The sequence below is a fragment of the Dipodomys ordii genome, unplaced genomic scaffold (assembly GCF_000151885.1).
Source record: "Dipodomys ordii isolate 6190 unplaced genomic scaffold, Dord_2.0 Scaffold118, whole genome shotgun sequence".
In the NCBI taxonomy this organism is placed as follows: domain Eukaryota; kingdom Metazoa; phylum Chordata; class Mammalia; order Rodentia; family Heteromyidae; genus Dipodomys; species Dipodomys ordii.
In genome coordinates this window covers 1,766,921-1,791,929 of record NW_012267334.1, presented here as the reverse complement: position 1 = coordinate 1,791,929, position 25,009 = coordinate 1,766,921, and the positions used below count along the sequence as shown (strand labels likewise).

Genomic DNA, 25,009 nt, shown 5'->3' with positions numbered 1-25,009 from the left:
TTTTTTTTTTTTTTTTTTGGTTGGTCGTGGGGCTTGAACTCTGGGCCTGGGCACTGTCCCTCAGCTCCTCAGCTCAAGGCTAGCACTCAACCATTTGAGCCACAGTGCCACTTCCAGTTTTCTGAGTGGTTTATTGGAGATAAGTGTCTCACAGACTTTCCTGCCCAGTTTTCTGAGTGGTTTATTGGAGATAAGTGTCTCACAGACTTTCCTGCCCAGGCTGGTTTTGAACCACTATCTTCAGATCTCAGCCTCCTGAGTAGCTAGGATTATAAGTTGAGCCACCAGCACCCACAGATGTCTGTTCTCTTTCCGTTCAATAGTAAACGTGTTTCAGCTGGGCACTGGTGGCTCACAGCTGTAATCATATATGGATCATGCTTAGCATAAGGCTGAGATCAGAGGATGGAGGTTTGAAGCCAGCCTGGGCAGGAAAACTGTGAGATTCTTATCTCCAGTCCACTGCCAAAAAGCCAGTAGTCTCACGTGCTTAAACACTAGCCTTGAGGGGAAAAAAAAAAGAGCTTGGGGACAGTGCCCAGGCCTTGAGTTATAGTCCAGGACTAGCACAAAAAAAGAAAAAAGAAATACCTTGAATGGTTGCCCACAGCTGTGCGGTGTCTCAGAGGCAGGATGCACCTGGTGTCTGTGTTGTGAAGGTCCATACTCTAGGGCCAGGTCCATCATCCTGAGCAGTTGGATCCTTGGGAGCCCTGGTGTCCTCAGCAGGGGGGAGAAGACAAGATGACTGCTCCAGGAGAGCTGGGTGGTTCTTCCTTGTGTGCCTCACTGACCCTTCTTCCTGAATTTGCAGACCCGGGTCGCTGGGAACGTTACCATGGTTCCAGACTCAGAGATACCCGTGTCTGGGACCGAAGGCCCTGGTATGATGCCGAGCCCGACCCATACAGGAAGGAAACCTATGCTTATGGGGACAGGTGGGTAATAGCGTTCAGCTGAAGGAGTTTAGGTTAAGCCTTGTCATGTGCTTGCTTACCTACTCTCCTGTCTTTGAGTTCATCAGAGGGCTTGCCTGATACTTGGAAAGAGGAAGGGCTGGCCATATCTCTGGGCCTTCCAGCTCTGGGCTGTGGGAAGAGAACCAGCCTACCATGAGTGGCTCTGCACGGTGCCTTCTGTCTGGCCCCCTCTTTCCTCCATCCATGTCTCTTTGTCCTGCCATGGCCCAGAGAAGAGACCACACTGGAAGTGTATCTGCATTGTGTTCTCTGAGGCCACCTGGGTTGAACTTGGGGACGCTTCAGGATGAGGACTGCCTTGGGATGGAAGGGAGGATGGTGAGGAGGGCCAGCCCAGCCTTTGGAGTTAGCTGGTAGATGCGTGTCATCCCCAGGAGTTGTCCTGTCTCTTGTTCTTTGCCCTGAGCTCCTGTTTCCTCTAGGCTTGAAAAGTGTGATGATCACTGGAGATATGACCCTCGCTTCACGGGGAGCTTTGATGATGACACTGAGCCTCATAAGGACCCTTATGGGGAGGAGGTCGACCGACGCAGCGTCCACAGCGAGCACTCAGCTCGGAGCCTGCGCAGTGGGCATAGTCTGCCCAGCCGCCGCAGCAGCCTCAGCTCACACTCACACCAGGTGCGCCCAGTAGGATGGGCGGGCATTTCTGTCTGTAGCTCAGTTCATGGTTCCAACAGTGTGCCCACCACCTTCTTTTTTTTTTTTTTATTGTGATTAAGTGATTACATAATTTCCCAAATTTCACAGTATTGTGGGATAGTGATGCTCAGTTAAAGTCACAAACACATTCTAACTTTCCTGGAGCAAATTGTCTATCACAGTCTATAACATTTATGAGTTCTATGAGGTTTGTGATAGTTATTTCTTCCACATTGGGTGGTATGTACATTTCTTTTGTTTTGCATAGCATCAGCTGTTTCCTCTTTCCCATTTTTGTTCCCTCCCTCCCATCGCTGCCATTAAGTTGCTTAGTTCATTTTGGTCAATGTCCTGTGCAGCTAATGGGTCCCGCTGTTGTATGTTTTTCCCTGATTCCCTCTAGTTCTGTGTCGTCTTCCTGGTTCCCCTCCGGTGTGCACATATATACCATACATGTGATCAGCAGCATGGGGTTATTTAGCAGTGGTTCGACCAGATGAGTGGAAGTTCTTTGTTTCTTAAGTCCTGTTAATTTTGTGCCCACCACCTTCTTGATGCTTGTGGGAGCTCACTTTCCCTGCTTGCTTTCTTTCCCAAGAGTCAGATTTACAGAAGCCAAAACGTGACTACTGGTTCCTTTGAGGCCCCGCCTCCTTCTGGCTCATTTCATGGCGATTATGCCTATGGCACCTATGGCAGCAATATCGGCACTACCCATGGCTTTCCAGAGTATGGCTATCCTGTTGACGGCACCTGGCCTGCCGTGGAGCAAGGTGTGTTTTCAGCAGCACTGAGGGAGGCTACCAGTGGGTCAAAAGGAGAAGTAGGTTCTTTTTGTTGAAACTTAGTGTCACTAAGTAGTGCAGGGTGTCTTGGATAAGTCCAAGATCCTCCTGCCTGACATCCTACCCTGTAGGAGTCAGTTCTTGATTGGGATTTCTGAGGGGTGGGCCTGGCCTGGCTCCTCTGTGCATCCTAAGGTCAGAATGGTAGAACTGGGGATGTAGGTCAGTGCTGGCCCTTGGATGCCCCTGGGGCCAGGTCCACACATATGTTGTTTCAATGTGTATCTCTGAGGATAGGCCCTTGGAGGTACTGCCCATGGCCCCAGCACTGGCCATGTCTGTGAGCAGTCTTGGAGGAAACTTCATTTCCCCTTGGTAGACTTGTTCTGTGTATCTATCTGACTGAGCAAGTCTTGCTTCTGGAGGCTTCCAGAACACAGAAATCCCCTTGGACTCGCATTGGTCTATCTCCTAGTCTCTCTTCTTTCTTTTCTCCTTGCCTGTTTGACTGTGTCTTTGTGGTTGGGTGCTCTGTGGTGGTCAGGCCAAGCTGAGCCGGTGGAGCTGCTCAGGAGTCGGACTGTACTTGTGGAGCACAGGCAGCAGCAAGCCAATGGCTTCTTCTTCTGTTGAATTGTTTGCAGTTCCATCAAGACCGACTTCTCCTGAGAAGTTTTCAGTGCCTCACATCTGTGCCAGGTTTGGACCTGGTGGTCACCTCATTAAGGTGGTTCCTAACCTGCCTTCGGAAGGACAGCCTGCACTGGTTGAGATCCATAGCTTGGAGGTAAGGCTAGGGGCCCTCTGTGCCACACGCCTTATCATTTACTATTTTTATTTATTTATGTTTTTGGTCTGTCATGGGGCCTGAACTCTGGGCCTGGGTGCTGTCCCTGAGATCTTTCTGGGTAGTGCTAACCACTTTGAGCCACAGTACCACTTCCAGTTTTCTGGTAATTAATTGGAGATAAGAGTTTCACAGACTTTCCTGCCCAGGCTGGCTTTGAACCACGATTCTTAGATCTCAGCCTCCTGAGTAGGTAGAATTACAGGCATGAGCCACCAGCACCCAGCTGGGTTGGGATTTTTCTACAACCAACTTGACTCTTGTGTTTGGAAACACAGACCTGGGAATTGGTTGTTTTGTTTTGTTTTCCTTTTTTGGCAGCCCTGGGATTTGAACTAAGGGCCTCATACTTGCTAGACAGGTACTCCACAACTTGAGTCATGCCCCCAGCTCTTGTTTGCTTTAGTTATTTTTTGAATAGGGTTTTGCTTTATTTGCTCAGGCTGGCCTTGATTGCAGTCAGCCTCTCTATTAGCTCTCTCCCATTACCTTGGATGAACCAGCTTGTTGAGGTCTTGCTAACTTTTTCTGCCAGACTGGCCTCAAACTCTGACCTTTCTTATCTCTGCCTCCTTAATAGCTAAGATTGCTGGTGTGATTCACCTTGCCCATCCTTCTGGGAAATGTTTATGCCTGTGAAGCTACAACCTGGGGAGTTTTGTTTGGTGGAGGGTTTTTCACATAGTAGTTGGTCTTTTAAGCAACTGCTGTGGGTGTTAGATTTAGCACTTCTGGATGTTTTGTATTTTTATTCACATCTTTTGATTTTGATTTGGGGGGTGTTGGTATGGACAGGTGGAGAGGATGCTGTGAGGGAGTCTGGAGCAGTAGCAGCAGGCTGAGGGGCAGAGGCGCCGAGTATATCTGTCATAGCCCATGTGGGCCCACTGACAAAACCGTGTGCCCCACATAGTAAGATAGGCAGGGTCTCAGGAGGGCATCTGCATCCTGGGCTCTTGGTGCAGGCAGCATCCGGGGCTTGGACCACATGTGTGAGCTACTTCCTGTCCCCTCTGCTTTTAGACTTTACTGCAGCACACACCCGAGCAGGAGGAGATGCGCTCCTTCCCCGGACCTCTCGGCAAGTAAGTTCCTCGTTGGTGTCTTGAGTCTGCACAGAGGCAGTTGCTGAGTTTGGCTTCATAGCCCTGGCCTCCATTCTCAGAATACTTGTTCTTCTTCCAGAGACGACACCCATAAAGTGGATGTTATTAATTTTGCACAGAACAAAGCTACAAAATGTTTGCAGAATGAAAACTTGATTGACAAAGAGTCTGCAAGTCTTCTATGGAATTTTATTATTCTGTTGTGCAGACAGAATGGGGTACGTTCCTTTCCTTGTAGAATGTCCTCTCTGTTGACCTTTGGTGTCAGGACCATTCCTGTGTGTGTTGTAGTGTCAGGCCTGCCACACCAAGAAGGCATCTTGGCTTCAGCCTGGGGAGCAGAGGGGAAGGCAGGATGCTGTGTGGGGCATGCTGAGAGGTCTCAGCCCTTTGACCCCATCAAGGACACACTTGTGTCTGGTGTTCTAACTTGCCACCTGCAGTCAGCTGATCAGGACTGTCATCTGACAGCATCAGGGGCCTGTCTTGTCACTTTTCTGGAACCCCTGTTCACATTAAAGCCTTGTGTTGCTCCCCCCTCCCCTTGGTGGCCTTACAGACCGTGGTGGGGACCGACATCGCAGAGCTATTGTTACGAGATCATAGGACAGTGTGGCTTCCTGGGAAGTCACCCCACGAAGCCAACCTCATAGACTTCACTAATGAGGCTGTTGAACAAGCGGAGGAAGAGGAGTCCGGTGAAGCGCAGCTCTCATTCCTCACCGACAGCCAGACAGCCACCAGCAGCAGCATGCTTGAGAAGGAAACCGAACGGTTCCGAGAGCTTCTGCTCTATGGCCGCAAGAAGGTGTGTGGTCCTGAGACCAACCCCAGGTGCCTCTGCACTTACCCCTTTTGTTCTTGGTGTTGCATGGTCCTGGAGCCCCTGGCCCCTCCATATTCCACTGTTGTGGGCGTTAGGCCCTCAGTGGGCAGGGGACTGTCCCCTCCTGGAGCATCCGCAGATCCTAGGTGGCACAGTAGTCTGGGTCCTAGTTACAGAGTGAGGTGACTCACACAAATCCCAAATGCATTGCAGGATGCTTTGGAGTCTGCAATGAAAAATGGCTTGTGGGGTCACGCTCTGCTGCTTGCAAGTAAGATGGACAGCCGGACACATGCCCGTGTCATGACCAGGTAAGACAGCTGTCACACAGTCCTTGCTAGGTGCTAAGCCCATGGCTGCAGCACACACGTGCCCTGCTGTGCTCTAAGGCTGCCAAGCTTGAGCTCTGAGCTTACTGGTTTTTTTTTCCTTGGGTCAAGCTATTGAGCAATTTTTAATTTTTTTTGTCAACTGATTAATATTGTCAGTGGTATTGGGATTTGAACTCATGACCGTGCACTTGTTAGGCAGGTGCTCTACCACTGATTCATTCCTCCAGTCCTTTTTCACATTGGTTATTTTTGAGGTAAGGTCTTGATCCCAAGATAGCTGGGATAGACGTACACCACCATGAACAGCTTCTGCCTTGGAGACAAAGTTTCATAGACTTATCTTCCTGGGCTGGCCTGGAACTGTGATCTTCCCAAGCTCCACCTTTTGTGCCACCACAGCTAGCTATGGGTTGAGAAGGGGTTTTGAGAAAACTTTTTTGCCCGAGCTAACCTTGAACTATGATCTTCTCTTTCTCAGCCTTCTAAGTAGCTAGGATTGTGGAGGTGAGCCACTGGCACCCAGCTGGTTTCCAATATTTCCTTTAAGACCTCAAATTCCCTGTTCTTTGCTCTTTTTATGCTTTTTGAAGCTGAGATAGCTGTCATCTGCCAAGGCTAAACTTCAATCTGACCATTAATAAAAGAGATGAAATTAGACTTCAGGGTTTTTTCTGTAACTGAGTCAAAGTTAAATCTTTCTTTTCTCGTGTCCACCTAGGTTTGCCAATAGTCTTCCAATCAATGACCCTCTGCAGACAGTCTATCAGCTCATGTCCGGGCGGATGCCTGCTGCATCCACGGTGAGTGCTGCATTGGGCCCTGCACTATTGGGTTTGTTCTCATTAAAGACTTCATCACAGGAGCTGGGAAGGTGGCTCAGTGGTAGAGTGCTTGCCTTGCATGCATGAGGCCCTGGGTCCAATTCTCAGCACCACATAAACAGAAAAGGCTGGAAGTGGTGCTGTGGCTCAAGTGGTAGAGAGCTAGCCTTGAGCTGAAGAGCTTAGCAACAGCGCCCAGGCCCAGAGTTGAAGCCCCATGACCAACCAAAAAGGAACAAAAAAAAAGACTTCATCACAGGATCTGAGACTTTAGTCTCTCTTTGAGTTCATGTCTGTATATGTGTATGCATTGGTACTGGAGCTTGAACATAGGCTGGGTGCTATCCCTGAGCCTCTTTAAAAAGTTCAAGTTTCTGCTCTACCACTTGAGCCACAGCTCTACTTCTGTCTTTTTGGTGGTTAATTGGAGATAAAAATCTCACAGACTTAGGCTGGGAAGGTGGCTCAGTGGTAGAGTGCTTGCCTTGCATGCCTGAGGCCCTGGGTTCGATTCCTCAGCACCACATAAGCAAAAAGAAAAAAAACCAGAAGTGGTGCTGTGGCTCAAGTGGTAGAGCCCTAGCCTTGAGCTGAAGAGCTGAGGGACAGCTCCCAGGCCCTGAGTTCAGTCCCCATGACCGGATCTCACACACTTTTCGGCCCTGCCTGGCTTTGAACCACAGTCCTCAGATCTCAACTTCCTGAATAGCTTGGATTGCAGGCCATGAGCCACCAGTGCCCAGCTTGACTTACGTTGCTCAGCTTTCTCATTGGGCTTGACCGTTAGGGAATTAGTGGTGTTCTTCTGAGGATGAGGATATGTTTTGTGTTCTGATTGTAGTGTTGTGGAGATGAGAAGTGGGGAGACTGGAGGCCACATCTTGCTATGGTGTTATCCAACCTGAACAACAACATGGATGTGGAATCCAGGACCATGGCCACAATGGGCGATACGCTAGGTGGGTCGGTGGGGTGGCCATTGGCTGTGCTCTCTCCTGCAGACCTGTCAGAGCCCTGGCTTTGTTGTTAGTGTCTTTGGTCACGTCACTGGGAAAGGAGGATGTCTCGGAACTGAAGTGCACTGCTCCATCTCTCCTCAGCCTCCAAAGGCCTTTTGGATGCTGCACACTTCTGCTACCTGATGGCTCAAGTTGGATTTGGGGTTTACACGAAGAGAACCACAAAACTTGTCTTGATAGGCTCAAATCACAGGTGAGGAGTGCAGCGGGGCCGCGTCTATTTTCCTTCAAGAAGAAAACGATTCCCCTCTGTTAATTGAGAAATGGCCAGCCTTATAATTGGTCACTTTTTCAATTTCCTTCCCCAACAGTTTGCCATTTTTGAAGTTTGCCACCAATGAAGCCATCCAGAGGACAGAGGCCTATGAGTATGCTCAGTCCCTTGGGGCCCAGACCTGCCTCTTACCTAATTTCCAGGTAAGCAAGAACACGTGGCATGGCTTTTGTGTATGTGTGTGGGGGGGAGCAGTGCTGAAAGACTTGATTCTTTTTAAAAAATATTTTTATTGTTACTTTATTTTTTAATTTTTATATGTTTATTAATGTTATTACATATTTTTATTAAATATTGATATATGGGAGGTTGTAGTTACGTAAGTCGGGTAGAGAGTACATTTTCTTTTGGACAATGTCACTGCATCCCTTGCTCCCTCCCAGTTTTTCTCTCCTGCCCCTACCCACAAGTTGTATAGTTCATTTTCCACACAGTGTCTATTGATTCTTTGGGTTTTTTTGAACTCTCATACAAATAATGATGAGATTTAGGAGGGGACATCTTGTAGAGATGTTTAATCAATGCTCAAAAGCTAAATGATACTGAGGATATTGGTTAGCATTTTGGTTCTTAAAATATTCAACATTACAAACCATTCAAGTACTTTGACATCAGCTGTGTTTAACAGGGGCTGTAGTAGGCCGCAGTGTGCATATGAAGTGGTTAGTGGAGAGTCTGGCCCCACTGCTGGCCATGTCAGAGACATTGCAGGGGAAGAGAACGGGTTGGTTAGAAGCTTAGTTATTTGACCTTAGAGCCTCAGAGGATAAGGCTTAGAGGATAAGGGGTGATGGTGGGTGGTATTGGTAATGAGACATCCAGAGAGAGTCAAACATACAGCATCTTCTCAGGAAACACAGGGAAAGCCCAGGGACAGTGAAGCTGTGTTTGTTGTTGCAGGTGTTCAAATTCATCTATTCTTGTCGCCTGGCTGAGATGGGGCTTGCCACCCAGGCCTTCCACTACTGTGAAGTGATCGCCAAGAGTATCCTGGCGCAGCCTGCCGCTTTCTCCCCAGTGCTCGTCACCCAGCTGGTGCAGGTGGGGAGTCGGGATACTGAAAGCTTCTCAGACCTGTCTTGGAGTTAAGATACTGAAATGTCCTTTGGCTTGGGTTTACAGTGTTAGCACAGGAGTTCTTCAGGTATGTCATGCCAATGTGGAAGCCAAGCAGTAAGCTTCTCTGTGAGCAGGCTCCTTGTTCCAGGTGATTGAGGCAGATTAACTTGGAGGTCAAGAGCTCCCCCATGCAGTTCCGCAGCTAAGGTGGTCCTGGCTGCACGTTTGCAAGCCTATTCCTTACACATCTGATGGAGTGTGTGGCCAGCTGCCAAAGGTTGGTGTGGAGAACACTCCGCCACTGTCCACACACTGTGGCCCCATTGTGTGAGGTGTCAAGTAGTTCCTTTCCTGAGCATATACTCATGATACTTAGGGATGGAAGCATTTGAGTCTACACAAAAGTACAGAGACTGAGGAGTCCCCTGTCCCCATCCCTCAGTTTTAGTAGTCACCAACACAGGCCATACTTGTTTCGTCTTACCCAGCATGGCCTCGCAATATCCCTTCCTCCTGGGAAGGGATGTGAGCACGAGGACAAGGGAGTCAAGGATACATGGTCAGTTGCTGGCTGATCGTCAGGCCCGCTGATCCCACAAGCATGTGAGGTCTACAGAGAACTCTACTGTTTAGGTTCTGATTACCCACCTGCATTTGCCAATTAAAACCTTAACGTCCCATTTAGCACTGGGGATACTGTTTTGCTTGTGTCACCTGCACTAGCAGTTTCTCTGTTCCTCTGGGCTTCTAGATGGCTTCCCAGTTACGCCTCTTCGACCCTCAGCTCAAGGAGAAGCCGGAGGAGGAATCCTTTGTGGAGCCTGCCTGGCTGGTACAACTGCGATGTGTGGAGAGGCAGATCCAGGTATGGCTTCTTTTTTTTGGGGGGGGGGTCCGGTCATGGGGGCTGAACTCTGGGCCTGGGTGCTGTCCCTCAGCTCTTCAGCTCAAGGCTAGTGCTCTACCACTTGAGCCACAGCACCACTTCTGGCTTTTTTCTTTTTGCTTATGTGGTGCTGGGGAATCAAACCCAGGGCCTCAGGCATGCAAGGCAAGCGCTCTACCACTGAGCCACCTTCCCAGCCCCAGGTATGCCTTCTGACAGCACAGCCCTGTCCTAGGCCTTGGCCTGTAGATGGTTTGTGCCCATTCTTATACTGCAGATGTTCAACTGCAGCAATTAACATAGGAAATGTGTATATTGCAGGAATTTCCTAATTGTACAGGAAGGACATTGGGTATTATGGAGGCAGCGATCAGATCAGCAGGCAGAAGGCTGTGTGTAGGGCTGCCTGGGCTGGTAGTAGAATGTTGTATGTAGGCTCTAACTCTGTTCTCCTTGAGGAGGGGGCTGTGCTATGGAACCAGGACGGAGCAGACCCCCAGCAGTGTCCCAGCACACCAAGCTCTGAGGTAGAGCAGTTGGATGGTGCAGGAATTGGCCAGCCAGCAGGACTGGGAGCTGACAATCCCCTACTGATGGGGAGCACGGAGCCCCTGAGCCAGGACGTGCAGCTGCTGCCCTCAGGTGGGACATTGCTCTCTGATACCTGCTTTTGGGCAGGGAACTTATTTTGGTTTTTGCTGCCATGAGAATTGAGACATTGTGTGCCACCACAGTAGTTTGGAGGAGCCCGGGGACCCCTTGGTCTCCACATTTCCCTCTATGTTAATTCTTCTGTTGAGCTCATCAAGTCCCAAAGCTTCAGATAATCATCTGCTGATGTCGCTGATCCCCTGTCCTGGTGGCCCCGTCCCCTGAGTCTGCCTTTTGGCTGTTTGTGCCTGTGGGAACCTGGTGAACGTGCACCATTAGGACAAAGCCCCTGCCACACCTGCCCTGCATCTGCTTCCCCTTGTTCTCTTCTTAGGAAAGGGCACCCCATCCCTCCTGGAGTTGGGGTTCACACCTCTCTTATTCATGCCCCGTAACTCCTTCCTGGATGGGAGAGTAGCAGCTTGCACCTGATGTGCCCACAGCAGCCCCCAGACACTGACCTCCAGTACCGCCCCTCCCTTCCCACTTGGTATTCCAGTCACATAACTGACTCAACTGCCACCAGTCCCACCCCTTCACAGTCTGCCCACCTACCCCACCTCCTGAGCCAAGTCCATGGCCTCCCCGTCCACTCTGGTTGGCTTTTTCTCTCAGGGATGGTTTTCTTTGTCCTTGTTTCATTTCCCCAGGACAGTTTTGTTTCATTTAGTTTCTTTTTATCTTTTGTGCCAGTGATAGGGCTTAAACTCAGGGCCTAGCAACTTTTACTTGGCTTTTTCACTCAAGGTTGGCACTCTACCACTTGAGCCTCACCTCCACTTTTGACTTTTTGTTAGTTAAATGGTGGTTGGACTCTCTCAGATTTGTCTGCCCTCACTGACATTGAACTGGAATCTTCAGGTCTAAGCCTCCTGAGTAACTTGGATTACAGACATGAGCCACCAGTATCTGGCTCATTTTATTGTTTAAAGACAGGGTCTTGCTGTGTTATCCAGAAGTTAGTAGTTCAAGCAATCTCCTGCCTCTGCTTCCTGAGTAGCTGGAACCACAAGCACGTGCCCCTGTGCCTGGTTTTCTCTGCTTTTGTTCATGGTGCACCCCTTGCCCTGGTGGTGTGGCAGGCCATGGGTCCTGCTCTGGGCATGAGTGGCCCATTTGACTTCTGGTAGTGAAGGAGAGGGCTCCATAAACATAGCAGCACCCAAGCCAGGTGTGGTTTGGGGATCATACTGTGGGTTGAGGCCCCTGCCCCAACACATGATGGGTACCAGTGTCCATTCTGCTCTTAGCCCTGAGAAAATGAGTGTTGACCTTTTCTCTAGACCCCTGATTTTTTTTGGGGGGGGTGATGGCTTCAGCCACCCCTGTGTAAGAGAAGCATGGCGATGCACAGTGTCTGCCTCCTGTGTACACTCAGCCTTGACGACCCTAGACTCATGCTTCCTTATTGTGCCTTGCAGCTCCACAGACGCTCCCTGATGACCAGCCAGCCCATCCTGCCAGGGTGCCAATGTTCCCTGTGTCGCTGTCCCGGGGCCCCCAGGAACTAGATCCTGGCTATGGATCTCAAGGATCTGCACTTGGCCTCCCAGAACATGCCAGGCCTGATGCTGCAGCTCCGCATCTGGGATTACCCCTGCCACCGGGGGCACTGCCACACCCAGAAAGTGGCCCCCTGCGCCAGGAGACCAGGAGCCTGGACCCAGGTGTGTCTTGTGGTACTCTCCTAAGGGCAGAACTACATTGGCCTCCATATTGAGGCATTGCTTGTGGACCAAAAGTTCTATTACATTACAGAACCCCCGCATCCCCCGCCAAGGAGTTAAAAGGGGTTAAGAGTCTCACTGCACTGTCAAGCCCTTGTGTGACTTGGCTGTTTATGACGTGAAGGGTAATGGCCATTCTGACGTGGCAAAGCAGCCTTGGGACATCTGCAGGGTCTGCTCATGGTGGTCCTTCTAAGTCCCTGTGGGAGGCATAGCTGAAGGTGACGCGTTTCTGTCTGGAAGTCAGATTGACTGGTGATCGTGCCTGCCTGTGCCTGACTCAGCTTTGTCCATGTGAGCAAAAGAAAATAGAAGCCTGCTTTTTGTTTTTGTTTTTTAATTTTTATTTGTCAAGGGGCTTGAACTCTGGGTCTGGCAGCTCCTCAGCTCAAGGCGAGCGCTCTACTACTTGAGCCACAGCGCCACTTCCAGTTTTCTGGTGGTTTATTGAAGATAAGAGTCTCACGGACTTTCCTGCCCAGGCTGGCTTTGAACCTCGAACCTTAGATCTCAGCCTCCAGAGTAGCTAGGATGACAGGCATGAGCCACTGGCACCTAACTGTAAGCCTGTTTTTTTTTGTTTGTTTTTTGGGGGTCCGGTCGTGGGGCCTGAACTCTGGGCCTGGGTGCTGTCCCTCAGCTCTTCAGCTCAAGGCTAGCGCTCTACCACTTGAGCCACAGCGCTACTTCCGGCTTTTTTTCTTTTTGCTTATATGGTGCTGAGGAATCGAACCCAGGGCCTCAGGCATGCAAGGCAAGCGCTCTACCACTGAGCCACCTTCCCAGCCCCAAGCCTGGTTTTAAAAAACAAAAATGTAACCATACCTTGGGGGAAATCTTCAGTCTTGCTTTAGAAGTGAACACCAGTGTGATCAAGTCCCGCAAAGCTGTTTGTTACTCAGCAGAGGTGCTGTGACAGTGCCGTGCTTCCTTCTGGTTTGGGGGGCAGCAGCGCACAACCCCGTCTCTCTCTTTTGCTTTAACAGGAGTGGCACCACAGGACTTGCCTGTCAGAAATTCCCTTCCAGAGCTAAGTGAAGAGGATTTTGGTGGAAAACTTGCTAATTTGGTATTGTCCCACTCTTATAACACAAAAACCACGTGAAGAGTCAAAAGGCATTGGTAGGGAAAGGTGGAAAGAGAATTCAGAGGTGTAAAAATACTCAAATATAACAAATCCCTTATTATTATTATTATTATTATTATTATTAGTTACTATTATTTTGGTGCTAGTCCTGGGGCTTGAACTCAGGGTCTGGGCACCATCCCTGAGCTTTTGTGCTCAAGCCTATTGCTCTATCACTTGAACCACAGCTCCACGTCCACTTTTTTGGTAGCTAATCAGAGATAAGTCTCATGGACTTTGTTGCCTTGGCTGATGTCGAACCATGATCCTCAGCTCTCAGCCTTAGTAGCTAGGGTTCAGGCATGAGCCACTGGTGGCTATTATTGAAGTGGAGAACCTTTTGGCTTCCACATCTCTAGTACAACAGGACTCGACATGTTCATTGGTTTCCTGAGGCTGCCATTCATACCAGCAGAGAGGCTTGGTACAAATACCTCCTCTGTTCACTCCCAACTGGGAAAGACAGATGCTTTTTTTTTTTTTTTTTTTTTTGTCGGTCGTGGGGCTCGAACTCTGGGCCTGGGCGCTGTCCCTCAGCTCTTCAGCTCAAGGCAAGCGCTCTACCATTTGAGCTACAGCGCCACTTCTGGGTTTTAGTGGTTTATTGGAGATAGGAGTCTCACGGTCTCTCCTGCCCGGGCTGGCTTTGAACCGCAATCCTCAGATCTCAGCCTCCTGAGTAGCTAGGATTACAGGCGTGAGCCACCAGCGCCCGGCTAAGACAGATGCTTTTATACAAATCTGTTCTGGAAGCTTCTTTATAGACACTTAGCCCTATGTGGATGTCCTGTCAGTGGATAATTTCCTGTGGTTTGAACTTGCATTATGAGCTTTACCATGTTTTAAACATCCTGTCCTTGGAAAAGCAAAAGTGAGAGCTTAACCATGTGAATGTAGTCTTAGCCCAAGAATGAATATTTCGAAGTCCCGTTCAGCCTTTTTTTTTTTTTCATTTTGGTGATACCAAGGGGTTGAACTTGGCCTCACCCTTGGTAGACAGGTGGTCTACCTAAGCCATGCCCCAGTTTTTTTTTTCTTTGTTAGTTATTTTGGGAATAGGTTTTATGGTTTTGTCCCAGATGACCTGAAGGCAGTCTTTCTATCGATACTTCCCAAGTAGCTGGAGTGACAGACATGAGCCATCATGCCTAGCTAGAGATGGAGTCTTGCTAACTTTTTGCCCAAGGTGGTTTCTGTGAGCCTACTGATCTCTGCCTCCTGAGTAGCTGGGATTATAGGCATGAGCTGTTGTTCCCAGACCTCTTTATCTTTTTTTGTGTGTATCTGCCAATACCAGGTCTTGAATCAGGGCCTCACAGTCTCACTTAGCTTTTTCCACTCATGGCCTACCACTTGAGCCACCCCTTTAGTCTGGCATTTTGTTGGTTAATTGGAGGTAGTCTTGCAAATTTATCTACCTTGGCTGGCTTTGAACCTTAATCCTCAGATTTCAGCATTCCTGAGCAGCTTAGAGGCAAATGCCACCATTGCCCAGCCTCCTCTTACTGTTTTTTAAAATGCATGTTGAGCCAGGTGCAGGTGGTTCATACTTGTGATCCTAGCTACGCAAGAGGCTGAGATCTGAGGGTCCTGGTTGTAAGCCAGCCCAGGCAGGAAAGTTCATGAGACTCTTAATATCCAATTAACCACTGGAAAGAAAGCCATAAGTGGAGCTGTGGCTCAAGTGTAGAGTGCTAGCCTTGAGTAAAAAGGCTCAGGGATAGCACCCAGGCCCTGAGAAGCTCAGGGATAGCACCCAGGCCCTGAGAAATGCATGCTGACAATCTAAGCAGTCTTGTCCTTGCTGTGTACGTGAGCATCATGTCATTCCTTGCTAGGAGTGGTTTCCATGTCTGCAGCTGACTAGGAGCCTCAGAGCATCTTTTTCCCCTGCCTTGCTTGGGAAGGCAGTTGTAGGAAGCACTTCCCTTAGCTTCTTTGGTCCCTCATTGAGAGCCAATTCCTGTGTTACTTGGGGACAGGGCACCTCAAGGACGGCGCAGGGCTTGGAGAACCCCCCGGTTTGGGATTATAACAGCTCAGCTTCAACACAGCCTGCTCCAGCTCTGACACCTACTCCTGAGGCAAAGAAACCTGCACAGGCAGTCAGAAAAGAAGTCAAGGAACCAAAGAAGGTACAGCACAGCCAAACCTACCGTACCCGTCCACTTGGGCAGAGGCTGGGCAGGTGCCACGTGGGGAGGCTCGGCATCCTGGGGCAATTCTTGTAAGTCAGGGTGAAGGAAAATGCATTTGTGTGCATTTTAATTAAACCTTCTAGAGGCATAGCACATGCATGGTGAGCAGGTAAAGTGCAAGGCAGCTAGTGGAGTGAGCGTTCCTGTGTGTGAACAAACCCAGGTGAGTAAGGGCAGCAGCTCTATCCAGAACATGGCCAGCAGCCTCGTTCCCTGATATCCTGTAGTGGCTGCTATGTGTGAGCCACAGTAACATTGCTCCAGCTCTGGTGTTTGGATTATGCTTCCTTTGAGGTCATCACAAATCATGGCACACAGATATTCTCTTAGTAGTCCATGGTAGTAGTTTCCTGGGTTGCTCCCTGGAAAGGAGTGTGCTGTCACGGGGATTGTGTGTGCTCTGTGTTGGGCAGGGCTGTGTGGTTTCTAAAGTGCTTGCGTTGGGTCTCAAAGGAGCAGGTTATTGGCTGTTCACTGCTTCCCCCGCTTGGATTCGCCTGGCATTTGGGCTCTGGAGGCCTTGTGGGCTGGTGATGCCCCTCTGTGGCGGGCTGGCTTCGGAGAGGAGCAGTCGTGCTGAAGCGTCTGTGCTGTCTCCCTCCTCACTTCCCGCCTCGTGCTTGCTCTGATTTTAACCAGGGCCCTTCCTGCGTGCAGAGCGGATCCTTGTCAGGTGTGGGCGCCTCTCAGGCCTCCATGATCCTGGCGGTGCCCGCAGAGCACACAGCTGTGCATTTTAAGAGGGTTCAGTTGGCTGGTTTGGTTTGGTTTTTAGCAAGTGTCTTGAAAATAAATAATTAAAACACGACTTAGGAGGCAAAGCACAACGCTTCCATTCTTTTTGTTGCTCTGTGTTTCTTAAAAAGGTTTTGGTGGTTCTCACTCACTACGGGACCACATCCCCAGCCCGTCAGTACTCTGCCACTGAACCATGCCAGCAATCCTTTTGTCTGTTGCAGGGCTTGAACTCAGTGCCTGGGTGCTGTCCTTGAGCTCTTTTGCTCAAGGCTATAGAGCTCTACCACTTTGAGCCACAACACCACTTCCAGTGTTTTGGTAGTTAATTGGAGATAGGAGTCCCACTGACTTTCCTGCCTGGACTGGCTTCTAACTATGATCCTCAGATCTCAGCCTCCTGAGTAGCTAGGATTACATACATGAGCCACCAGAGTCCAGCTCCCCAGCCCTTCAGTTTTGAAGTGAGCAGGCACTTGCAGACTCTGGACCAGGCCTGGTACCTTTCCAAATAGAACTTGGGGTGTCTGTGGCTGTGTTGCCCTTTTGGGCTTTGCTTTCCTGTTCAATAGAAGCCACTCATTGAGGCAGAAAGTACACACTGTGTCACCCAGGTTCTGTGCTGTGGAAGAACCCCGGGGCTTTGTGTTGAAGCCTCCTGATGGTCTACCTGCATGTACTCCTCAGTGAGGAGCCTGAGACTTTCTCCAGGTTCAGCTGTGAACTGTCCTAAAGATACACATAAAACAAGGGGGTATGCCTCAGTGGTGGACCACTTGCCTGATATTCAAGAGGCCTTGGAGGTACTGCAAACATAGATGCATGAGATAGAGCATCCTACCCAACCCTTCTCCACTCTTTTCCTTTTTTTGTAGTCCTGGCGATCAAACCCAGGCTCCCTAGCAAGCATGCTGCCACTTCATCTATGCTTCTAGTCCTTTTTGAGATAGGATCTCACAAATATATTCCTGGCTCAATCCTCCTGCCTCTGCCTCCCAAGTATCTGAGATTAAAGGCTTGTACCCCCCCCCCCAGCTTTAACCCCTTTTAAATGCATAGTTGAGTAGGAGCATTAAGCACATTCACAGCCATGTAGAGCATCCTTTCACTGACACTGTCCTCAGTAAACACTGACTCCCTGGGCTGGCCCCTCTTCCTGTTTTGCCCTCTGTCTCTGTGGGCAGACTCAGACAGGATTTGTAAATTGTGCTGGGTGCTTCCCATACAACGTCACCCTTAAGGCTCTTGTGGTGGTTTTATGTTTAGAGTGAGTCCTGGTTCTCTCGCTGGCTTCCCGGGAAGAAAAGGACAGAAGCTTATTTGCCAGATGACAAGAACAAATCAGTGAGTATCATGAAATGGAGCACAAAGTTGCAGGTTAGGTATTTTAAAGATTGCCTGTTGTTGGTGTGCAGTGCATCTGGTTTAGAATAGAATGTAAACACGTACTTGTCCTCAAGCTTAATGTTTCCAAAGTGATCAGATTCTGTTACGTTGAGCTTTAATCTACTGATTTTTTTTATTTTTAAAATCTTGGCAGATTGTTTGGGATGAAAAGAAAAACCAGTGGGTAAATCTGAATGAGCCAGAAGAGGAGGTAAGCTGCTCTTGGGGTGTTGGCAGCAAGGGGAAGAAATCCCCTCCTTTGCTCTTTAACCCTCAGGCATTTTAACCCTCCCTTTAGAAAGTCCTAACTGGGTTTCTGGGACACTTGGTGGATTTCTGAGCTGTTTCTCCCCCTGCAGAAGAAGGCGCCACCCCCACCTCCAACATCATTTCCCAGGGCTCCACAGACAGCTCCTATTGGGCCCCAAGGGCCTCCCACAGCCTCCGTGAACGTGTTTTCTAGAAAAGCAGGTAATAGCCCCAGCATTTTTGGGTGATGTCTAGTAGAGCCGTTGAGCAGGCCCTGGGCAGCCTTCTGGTACAGTGCTGGAACGTTTTATGGAGGTAGACCTGTGGCAAGAGTCCATTTCTCCGTGCACATGGTACTCTTTCGCACCTGTGTTGATGACCCATGGATGCAGATGTGTCCCCTCGGTTAGAAACGCCCTGTGAGACATGTGTGACATGGTGGAAATGCGTGGGCAACCTCCCAGAAGTGCACAGACGCAAACCAGTGGGTTCCTCGGACGGGACCTCTCCTCCTCTGGGCCCCTGCTTGCTCTGCTGACATTGCGGGCCCCACAGTCACCTGGAATTTGTTTCTTCAACCCCTCGTAGGTGGGTCCAGGGCTCGCTACGTGGATGTTCTGAACCCAAGTGGGACTCAGCGGAATGAGCCAGCTCTTGCTCCCGCCGACCTCTTCGCTCCACTCGCCCCACTCCCAATCCCTCCTAATTTGTTAATACCCAATCCAGGTAAGGCAGCACACACCTGAGCAGGTCCTCCTCTGCCTCCACTGGCTGACCTGACCAGTCTTTGTCTGGGAGCCTCTGGCCCACATCTCCCACTAAGAGTGGCTGAGCCAGCCTGCACTTTCTCAGCAGCTGTGGCCTCTCCTCCATGAAGGCCCAAAATGGGCCTTTTCCCTGTGGCCTCTCCTCCACAAAGGCCAAAGTGGGACCCTTCCCTGTGGCCTCCCTGTGGCCTCTTCATGAAGGCCTGAAGCAGGAGCCTTCCCTGTGGGATTGGGAAGTGGTGATGGCCTCCTGCCCCCTTATTCACAGATGCAGAAGAGCCACAGCTTGCAGACCGGGCTGGCAGCAGGGGACAGGCTCCAGCTGGGGCTCAGCCCAAGCCAGAACCCAGCCCAGAAGCCCAGGTTAGTGGAGGACAATGAGATGGAAGAAGAAAGCCCAGGGAGGGCCTGCCTGCCATCCTGTCCGGTCCGACATCCCCTTCCCTTGTGCTTGTCTGTGTCGTGTGCGCACAGATGGCCTTCTGCTCTCACTGCTCAACACAGAGGTCAAGTAGAAGTGGGGGCCAATCCGGTGTCTCATCCGTTCTGGAGATGAGTAGGGGTGATGGCTGCACAATAGGAAGTGCTTAGTGCACTGTGAATTAGGGTGGTCCACTTTATATGCATTTGGCCACTATTTTTAAAGAATCGTAAAAAGTTAAGCTACAACACAAATAAGAAATTGTCTGGCTGTGAGTAACGCAAGCTAGGGATAGCCCCACCTAAAAGGAACAGTGACTCTCCCACACGCTGTGCAGCCCAGAGCAGGGCATCAGGAACGGGACAGGCCTGGGTCAGCCTGGCTCCCGTTCACTGCACTGTGGGAGAGGGCGGTGGTGATGGGCTTGAATCAGAAGGCCACGTGGGCCTCACAGCCATTAGGGCCGTGCCAGGCACAGAGTGGTTGTGCTGTCACCCTGAGGCAGAGCAGTGGGGTTCTGTGGAAGACCCCTTCTGCACAACATGTTTGGCTAGGTGCTGCCATTATTTTTCCTCCTGATGAAAAAGACTTCAATTCCTTGGGGCTGGGTAATTGCCACATCTCCTGTTTCCTTCACAGGAGCTCAGCTCTTCAGCATCAGCCCCTGGTCCTGAACTCACGCCCTCCAGACTGGATGGTTCCCAGGGAGGAGAGGTAGGGAGTGGCCTGGCCTGTTCCAGTGACCCCGTTCCTGCCCCACCCCTTGGTCGAGGCTTGGCAAGCTCAGCTTTATTGCCCAAAGGCAGGGTCTTCCAGCCTTTGAAAAGGAGTGCAAATGAGCCGGGCGCTGGTGGCTCACGCCTGTAATCCTAGCTACTCAGGAGGCTGAGATCTGAGGATCACGGTTCAAAGCCAGCCCGGGCAGGAGAGACCATGAGACTCCTATCTCCAATAAACCACCAGAAAACCGGACGTGGCGCTGTAGCTCAAGTGGTAGAGTGCTCGCCTTGAGCTGAAGAGCTGAGGGACAGCGCCCAGGCCCAGAGTTCAAGCCCCACGACGGACAAAAAAAAAAAAAAGAAAAGGAGTGCAAATGAACAGGAAGGGGCGCTGTATAGACTCAGAAACAACAAGGGCAGGATGGAGCAAAATGCTTGAAAAACCTTACGCTCCTAGAAAAACACGACACTTGTTTGATCACCATTTAGGAGCTGTGAGTGGGGGGAGGGGTGGCATTGCCTTCCTTCCGTCAGGGTCTCCCTCAACGCAGCGAGACGGTGCTTGACTTGTGAGGTGTAAGAGAGCTCCCACTCCACAAGACGAATGGTTTCTTAACAAGACCTGTGTTAAAGTAGGAAGAAAGCTTAACTCTGGCTTTGCCCTGTTTGAACTCTGTGGATCCTAACGGCATCATAAAGCTTTCGGAAGCTCACCTGGCGCCTGGGAGCGCACCGTGCATGCTGATTTTCATGTCTGTATCTTGTGTGTGTTCTTGCTGTTCCGTAGCTCTCGCGCTGTAGCTCAATGAGCTCGCTCTCACAGGAAGTGAGCCGGCATTTTCATCAGGTACCTGTGGCTGGCCGCTCTCTCTTTCCATGGGCTGGTGTGTGTAGTAGAACTGTCCCTTTGAGAGTGCTGGTCCATCGTCCCACACACTTTGTCACTAACACACCTTTGTCTTAGCCAAGCCTTCTGAGATGTAGTGCTCCTTCCCCTAAGTGGCCCGTGGACACTGTGGCAGCTTCCAGATGCCCCGTCTGGGGACTGACCCTGGGGTTCAGAGCGGAGAGTCTGTGGTAGCTTCCAGGTGCCCCATCTGTGAACTAATCCCGGGGTTCAGAGCACCTGGATGAGTTGGTTTTTCTACAAGGCAGGCCTGGCCTGGCAGTGTCTCCCAGGTCAGGAAGCTCCTTTGGGAAGAAAGGTTTCTTCTTGTTGAGTAACTTGAAGAAGTCTGTGTGAGGCCAGCAGGACTGTCTGATGGCATCTTATGGGGGGTGGGGACAGACCTTGTCTCTCATCTGTGTATTGATACACACCTACTTCCGGTCTCCTAACTGCTTGGCCGACACTACAGGGCATCTCTCTGGCCTGCGCTGTCTGTGCACGTGGTGGTGTTTAAAGCATTTCGCTCTGCATGTTGCTTTGATCATTGCCACTCATAATGACACCAGTGTTGTCAGAGCTGCCTCTGCCCCACGCTGTGGCTCTTGGGAGCATCAGCACCTTTCTGAGGAACAGCCTGTCTGCTGAGGCAGCAGTTGCTGAGGTAGCTTCTCTGTTTTGCAGGCTACCGGTGACCACGGCCCTGCTGGGGCCCCTCCCAGTGGGGCAGTGCCCTTCTACAACCCTGCTCACCTAGCACAGGTGAGTAGCATCTACCTTTGCCTGAGTCTGACTCTCTCACCTGCTGACTTGGCACCATGCTGCTCAGTGAATGTGTCTTTTCTTCCCCAGACTCTTCCTTTTCTCATCCAGAGTTGCTCACCCACCGAAGTGTGAGGAGATGGGCCGCTGGCCCCTCCCCCATCCCACACCTCTCCCCCCCCTGGGTTCTCAGCCAACTTCCGCCTCCATTCATGCCATGCTCCCGCCACTGCTTTGGGATCTTCAGATTCAGGCCTTTTCTGGTGGCCGCCTCCACAGGAGGGGAGGGTCTGGACCCCCGGGCCTTCTGCTCCAGCACTGGGTGTGGACCAAGTGAGCATCTTTCTCCTTCCTAGGGGGCAAGTGTGTGATGTGTGGCTTTTCACGTTGGGCTTTATGGCTCCTGCCATTATGGAGCCTGTGGCCACAGACTCCCATCTCTTCTCCACCCCCTGGGGCCTGTCTCAAGCTGCAATTGCTGGTGTAGAACCCTCCACATTGCCTTTTCCCGTTAAAACCTTTGTCTTGGTGGCACACCTTCTAGGAGCTTCATGACATGGTGGTGACTTCGTAGGGAAAATACCTCTGTTGCCCTGGGCACTGGGTTGATGGTTGGGCTGGTAGAATCCTTGGGCAGGAATTTGCTTCAGGACTGAAGCTGTCTTTGCATTTTTTTTTGTGCCCATCATGAGCTTCCAGGCCCTTCATCCTCTCTCTGCGGCCTGGAGACACGACTCTGTTCTTAAGGCCGGTGGGCACTGCCCTACTCCCCAGCCCTGGTCATGTGTGTACTTGTGCCAGAGAACAGAGAAGCTCTCTGGATAGTTTCCTGTGTTCTGTCTCCTCTGCTCTCTGTCTGTCAGTCTCTTGCCTGGGAGAATATAGTCTGGTGTGTGATCAGCAAGGGGGCGGGGAGCTTTGTGGGAGAACAGGGAAAGGTTCAGGTGGACACTTGGCATTCTGAATGTGACATTTGAGTGACACACAGTCACATAGACTCTGCCGCAGCCACTTGCTAGGCCTGGCCTCCCTTCTAGTTCCCCCCTTTCTACAGTACGGACATTTGAACTCAGCTTCCAACAGCGAGGCAGCTACTCTACTGCTGAGACTCACCCCTAAGCTGCCCTGCTCATTCCTGACAACTCTCCTACTGGTTCTGGTGCTCCCTGCAACGGCCCCGCGTCAGCCAGGGCTGTTCTGTCCCCAGTTATCACCAGTGTCCCCGTCATAGCTTCAAGCTTAGGTCATTTTTATCTCCCCTTTTCCTTTCAGCTGTAGTTCAGTAGACTAGATCCCTGCGCTTTGATCCTAATGAAGTCTTGAAAGGGGAGAAGAGCAAATGCTGGTGGTGTCTCCATTGGTACCTGACAACACCCATGCCATGTGGCACCATGTGACCACAGGCCACTGTTCACCCTAGACTCACCAAGCAATCAGCTGGGCCAACTCTGCAGAATTAGCCTCATTCCTCATGGCCCTTTAAATAGCAAACTAAAATTGAACTACCTAGAATAGTAGGAAACCCTGACTGCTGAAATCTCAGTCCCTTCGAGGGAGATCTGGGGCCAGCTCTTCAGTTCTTATAGCTATAACCTGTAATCATTTGTCTGTGTTACCACGGGTTCCCTGGGCAGTACCCAGTGGACATGTACAGGACGGTGCTGCTGTTTCTTTCTTTTTTTGGGGGGGGGGGCTCTGGTCGTGGGGCCTGAACTCGGCCTGGGCACTGTCCTTCAGCTATTCAGCTCAAGGCTAGCGCTCTACCACTTGAACCACAGCACCACTTCCGGCTTTTTTCTTTTTTTGCTTATGTGGTGCTGAGGAATCGAACCTAGGGCCTCTGGCATTCAAGGCAAGCGCTCTACCACTGAGCCACCTTCCCAGCCCCAGTGCTGCTGTTTCTTTTGTTGTAGGCCTCTGTCAACTCGGGGAATTCAAGACTGGGAAGAATTGGCCAGAGGAAATACCCGGTGTTGAACTAGAAATCACTCGTTTTGGATTCTCATTTGGAACCCCAAGATGACTGTTTCCGCGACCTGCCTCGGGTCTGGAGGCCTCCCGTGGATACAGCCGCAGCTCAGAGCCGGCCACACTGTGCGCCCCCTCCTTTCCGCCCATGTGTGTGAATTACTGCAAAACCAACTCCATCCTCTCAGATGCTGGATAGAGTGAATCTGACAAAAGATCTTTCTCATAAAAGAACAGTGTTCCTTTCTGAGTCACTTACGATGACTTAAGAATGGTGATTCAGCCACTTGAGAGCCACATGACGTGAGGCTGGGCAGGGCTGGACCACAGGCAAGTCCTGCTCCCTGTTCCTCCGCAACCAGGGCCTGCCTCCCTGAGACCTCCCTGAGAAGTAGTGCAGATGATTCCCATTCCCAGGTTCTTCCAGGACATTGAGAGAAGCATGAGTGCTTGACCCAAGTGGGGGAGCCCCAGCCCCAGCACGTACCACGTTGGCAGCTCTCCCCTGTCTTATGAGCTGGGAAGAGGTCACAGCCAAAGGAAGGGTGTGCTGGAGGGCGAGCAGTGGCCTTGGCTCACATCCAGGAGGGAAGCCCTGGTTTCAGAGTCTCACTTCAGCTCTCTGTGGCCTGATGAGGACTGGGCCCAGCTGCAGTGGCAGGCATGCTGAAGCAGTGTGGAAACGGGGTTCCTGGCAGCTGGCCAGACTCCTCCCAGAGGAAGTAGCCAGGCTGCCCACCATGAGGGGTACGTGTGCCCTCCAGCTCCTCAGCGCTCTTCTGAAGCAGACATCCTCAGAGGAGTCGGGAGCACCTATAAGGAGTGCTTGAAAGATCTCCTGGAGATGCTCTGGAACGTGACTTCTCGGCCCCTGAGTTAATTCCCACGTGGGGACCTCCGGCAGCAACTCAGCCATATCGCCCTGCAGGAGAACCGCCTCTGCACTCAGAGCTTTAAGGCTTCACCGACTGTTCTTACGACTGCCCTCGCTGTTGATCTAAAGAGGCCGAAAAAGAGAAATATTTAAATATTTATAAAAAATCAGTAGGTAATAATTTGGGTAGGTTCTGCTGGGGCAACATAAGAGGTTTGTTTGGTCTTTAAAATGTAAGTGTAGAAATTGTAGAATGTGGAATTAGCACAGCCCTTGCCAGTTTTCTGGTTCACTTTATCATCTAGGAAAGATCCCCCTCCTTCCAGAATAGTTTCCAGAATGTTCCATAGACCAGTATGCCTGGATCCATCCATTCCCACCAGTCACTGAGAAAGGCCCCCACCCTCCACTCTCTAGTCCAGCCCTGCCCTGGCTCTGTCCACTGCCAACCACTTTGATTCAAGAAGCTTCCTTGGAGGTGGGAGCTGCTATTTTTCCTAAACGCAAATAGTTAAATAAAATATTTTGGGCTCTCAAACACCTTACCCTGAGGCTTATGATTTGTGGGATTACAAATTTTGACAACCAGGCCTCCAGGTCTGTTAGGGTGCTGGGGGCGCAGTGTGCGCTGGGTCTGATATCTGGCGGCGTACGGGGCGGGGCCTCTGCTGTGCGTGAGTCTGGGGGGGAGGGGGGAGGAAGGGGGCCTCTCCCCCCCCAAGGGCGGAGCCTTGCATGCCTTGAATCCGTCTAGGGCGGGGCCTCTTCACCAAGGGGCGGGGCCTTTGCTGTGCTTGAATCTGTCAGCGCCAGGACAGGGCCTCTGTTGTGCTTGAGTCTGGGGGTTGGGGGGAGGGGAGGAAGGGAGCCAATGCCCAAGGGCCAGAGCCTTGGCTACCTTGAACCTGTTTGGGGCGGGGCCTCTGCCCTAAGGGGCGGGCCCTTGTTGAGTCTGTCTGCGCC

The 25,009-nt window shown here is 50.9% G+C and overlaps 2 protein-coding genes across 4 annotated transcripts in view; both read left to right on the top strand.

Moving 5' to 3' along the window:
* The window catches only part of Sec16a (SEC16 homolog A (S. cerevisiae)), a 40,802-nt gene extending 16,224 nt beyond the window's left edge, over positions 1–24,578 (top strand). Inside the window, exons 5-31 of one of the 3 annotated variants that reach the window (XM_013029435.1) lie at positions 815–938; positions 1,403–1,601; positions 2,221–2,395; positions 3,052–3,194; positions 4,278–4,339; positions 4,440–4,578; positions 4,920–5,168; positions 5,400–5,497; positions 6,237–6,318; positions 7,181–7,298; positions 7,440–7,551; positions 7,670–7,775; positions 8,533–8,673; positions 9,443–9,556; positions 10,036–10,219; positions 11,650–11,895; positions 12,942–13,024; positions 15,064–15,216; positions 17,281–17,358; positions 17,555–17,611; positions 17,760–17,871; positions 18,238–18,375; positions 18,685–18,779; positions 19,477–19,551; positions 20,344–20,403; positions 21,127–21,204; positions 23,118–24,578. In XM_013029435.1, coding sequence (XP_012884889.1) covers positions 815–938; positions 1,403–1,601; positions 2,221–2,395; positions 3,052–3,194; positions 4,278–4,339; positions 4,440–4,578; positions 4,920–5,168; positions 5,400–5,497; positions 6,237–6,318; positions 7,181–7,298; positions 7,440–7,551; positions 7,670–7,775; positions 8,533–8,673; positions 9,443–9,556; positions 10,036–10,219; positions 11,650–11,895; positions 12,942–13,024; positions 15,064–15,216; positions 17,281–17,358; positions 17,555–17,611; positions 17,760–17,871; positions 18,238–18,375; positions 18,685–18,779; positions 19,477–19,551; positions 20,344–20,403; positions 21,127–21,204; positions 23,118–23,186 — 3,290 coding nt within the window. In that variant the 3' untranslated portion in view covers positions 23,187–24,578. The remainder of the gene's footprint in view (positions 1–814; positions 939–1,402; positions 1,602–2,220; positions 2,396–3,051; positions 3,195–4,277; positions 4,340–4,439; positions 4,579–4,919; positions 5,169–5,399; positions 5,498–6,236; positions 6,319–7,180; positions 7,299–7,439; positions 7,552–7,669; positions 7,776–8,532; positions 8,674–9,442; positions 9,557–10,035; positions 10,220–11,649; positions 11,896–12,941; positions 13,025–15,063; positions 15,217–17,280; positions 17,359–17,554; positions 17,612–17,759; positions 17,872–18,237; positions 18,376–18,684; positions 18,780–19,476; positions 19,552–20,343; positions 20,404–21,126; positions 21,205–23,117) is intronic. The other 2 variants (XM_013029436.1, XM_013029437.1) reach the window with 2 other exon arrangements.
* Inpp5e (inositol polyphosphate-5-phosphatase, 72 kDa) overlaps positions 23,471–25,009 on the top strand; it is an 11,255-nt gene continuing 9,716 nt past the window's right edge. The window contains exon 1 of the mRNA XM_013029370.1: positions 23,471–23,475. Coding sequence (XP_012884824.1) covers positions 23,471–23,475 — 5 coding nt within the window. The remainder of the gene's footprint in view (positions 23,476–25,009) is intronic.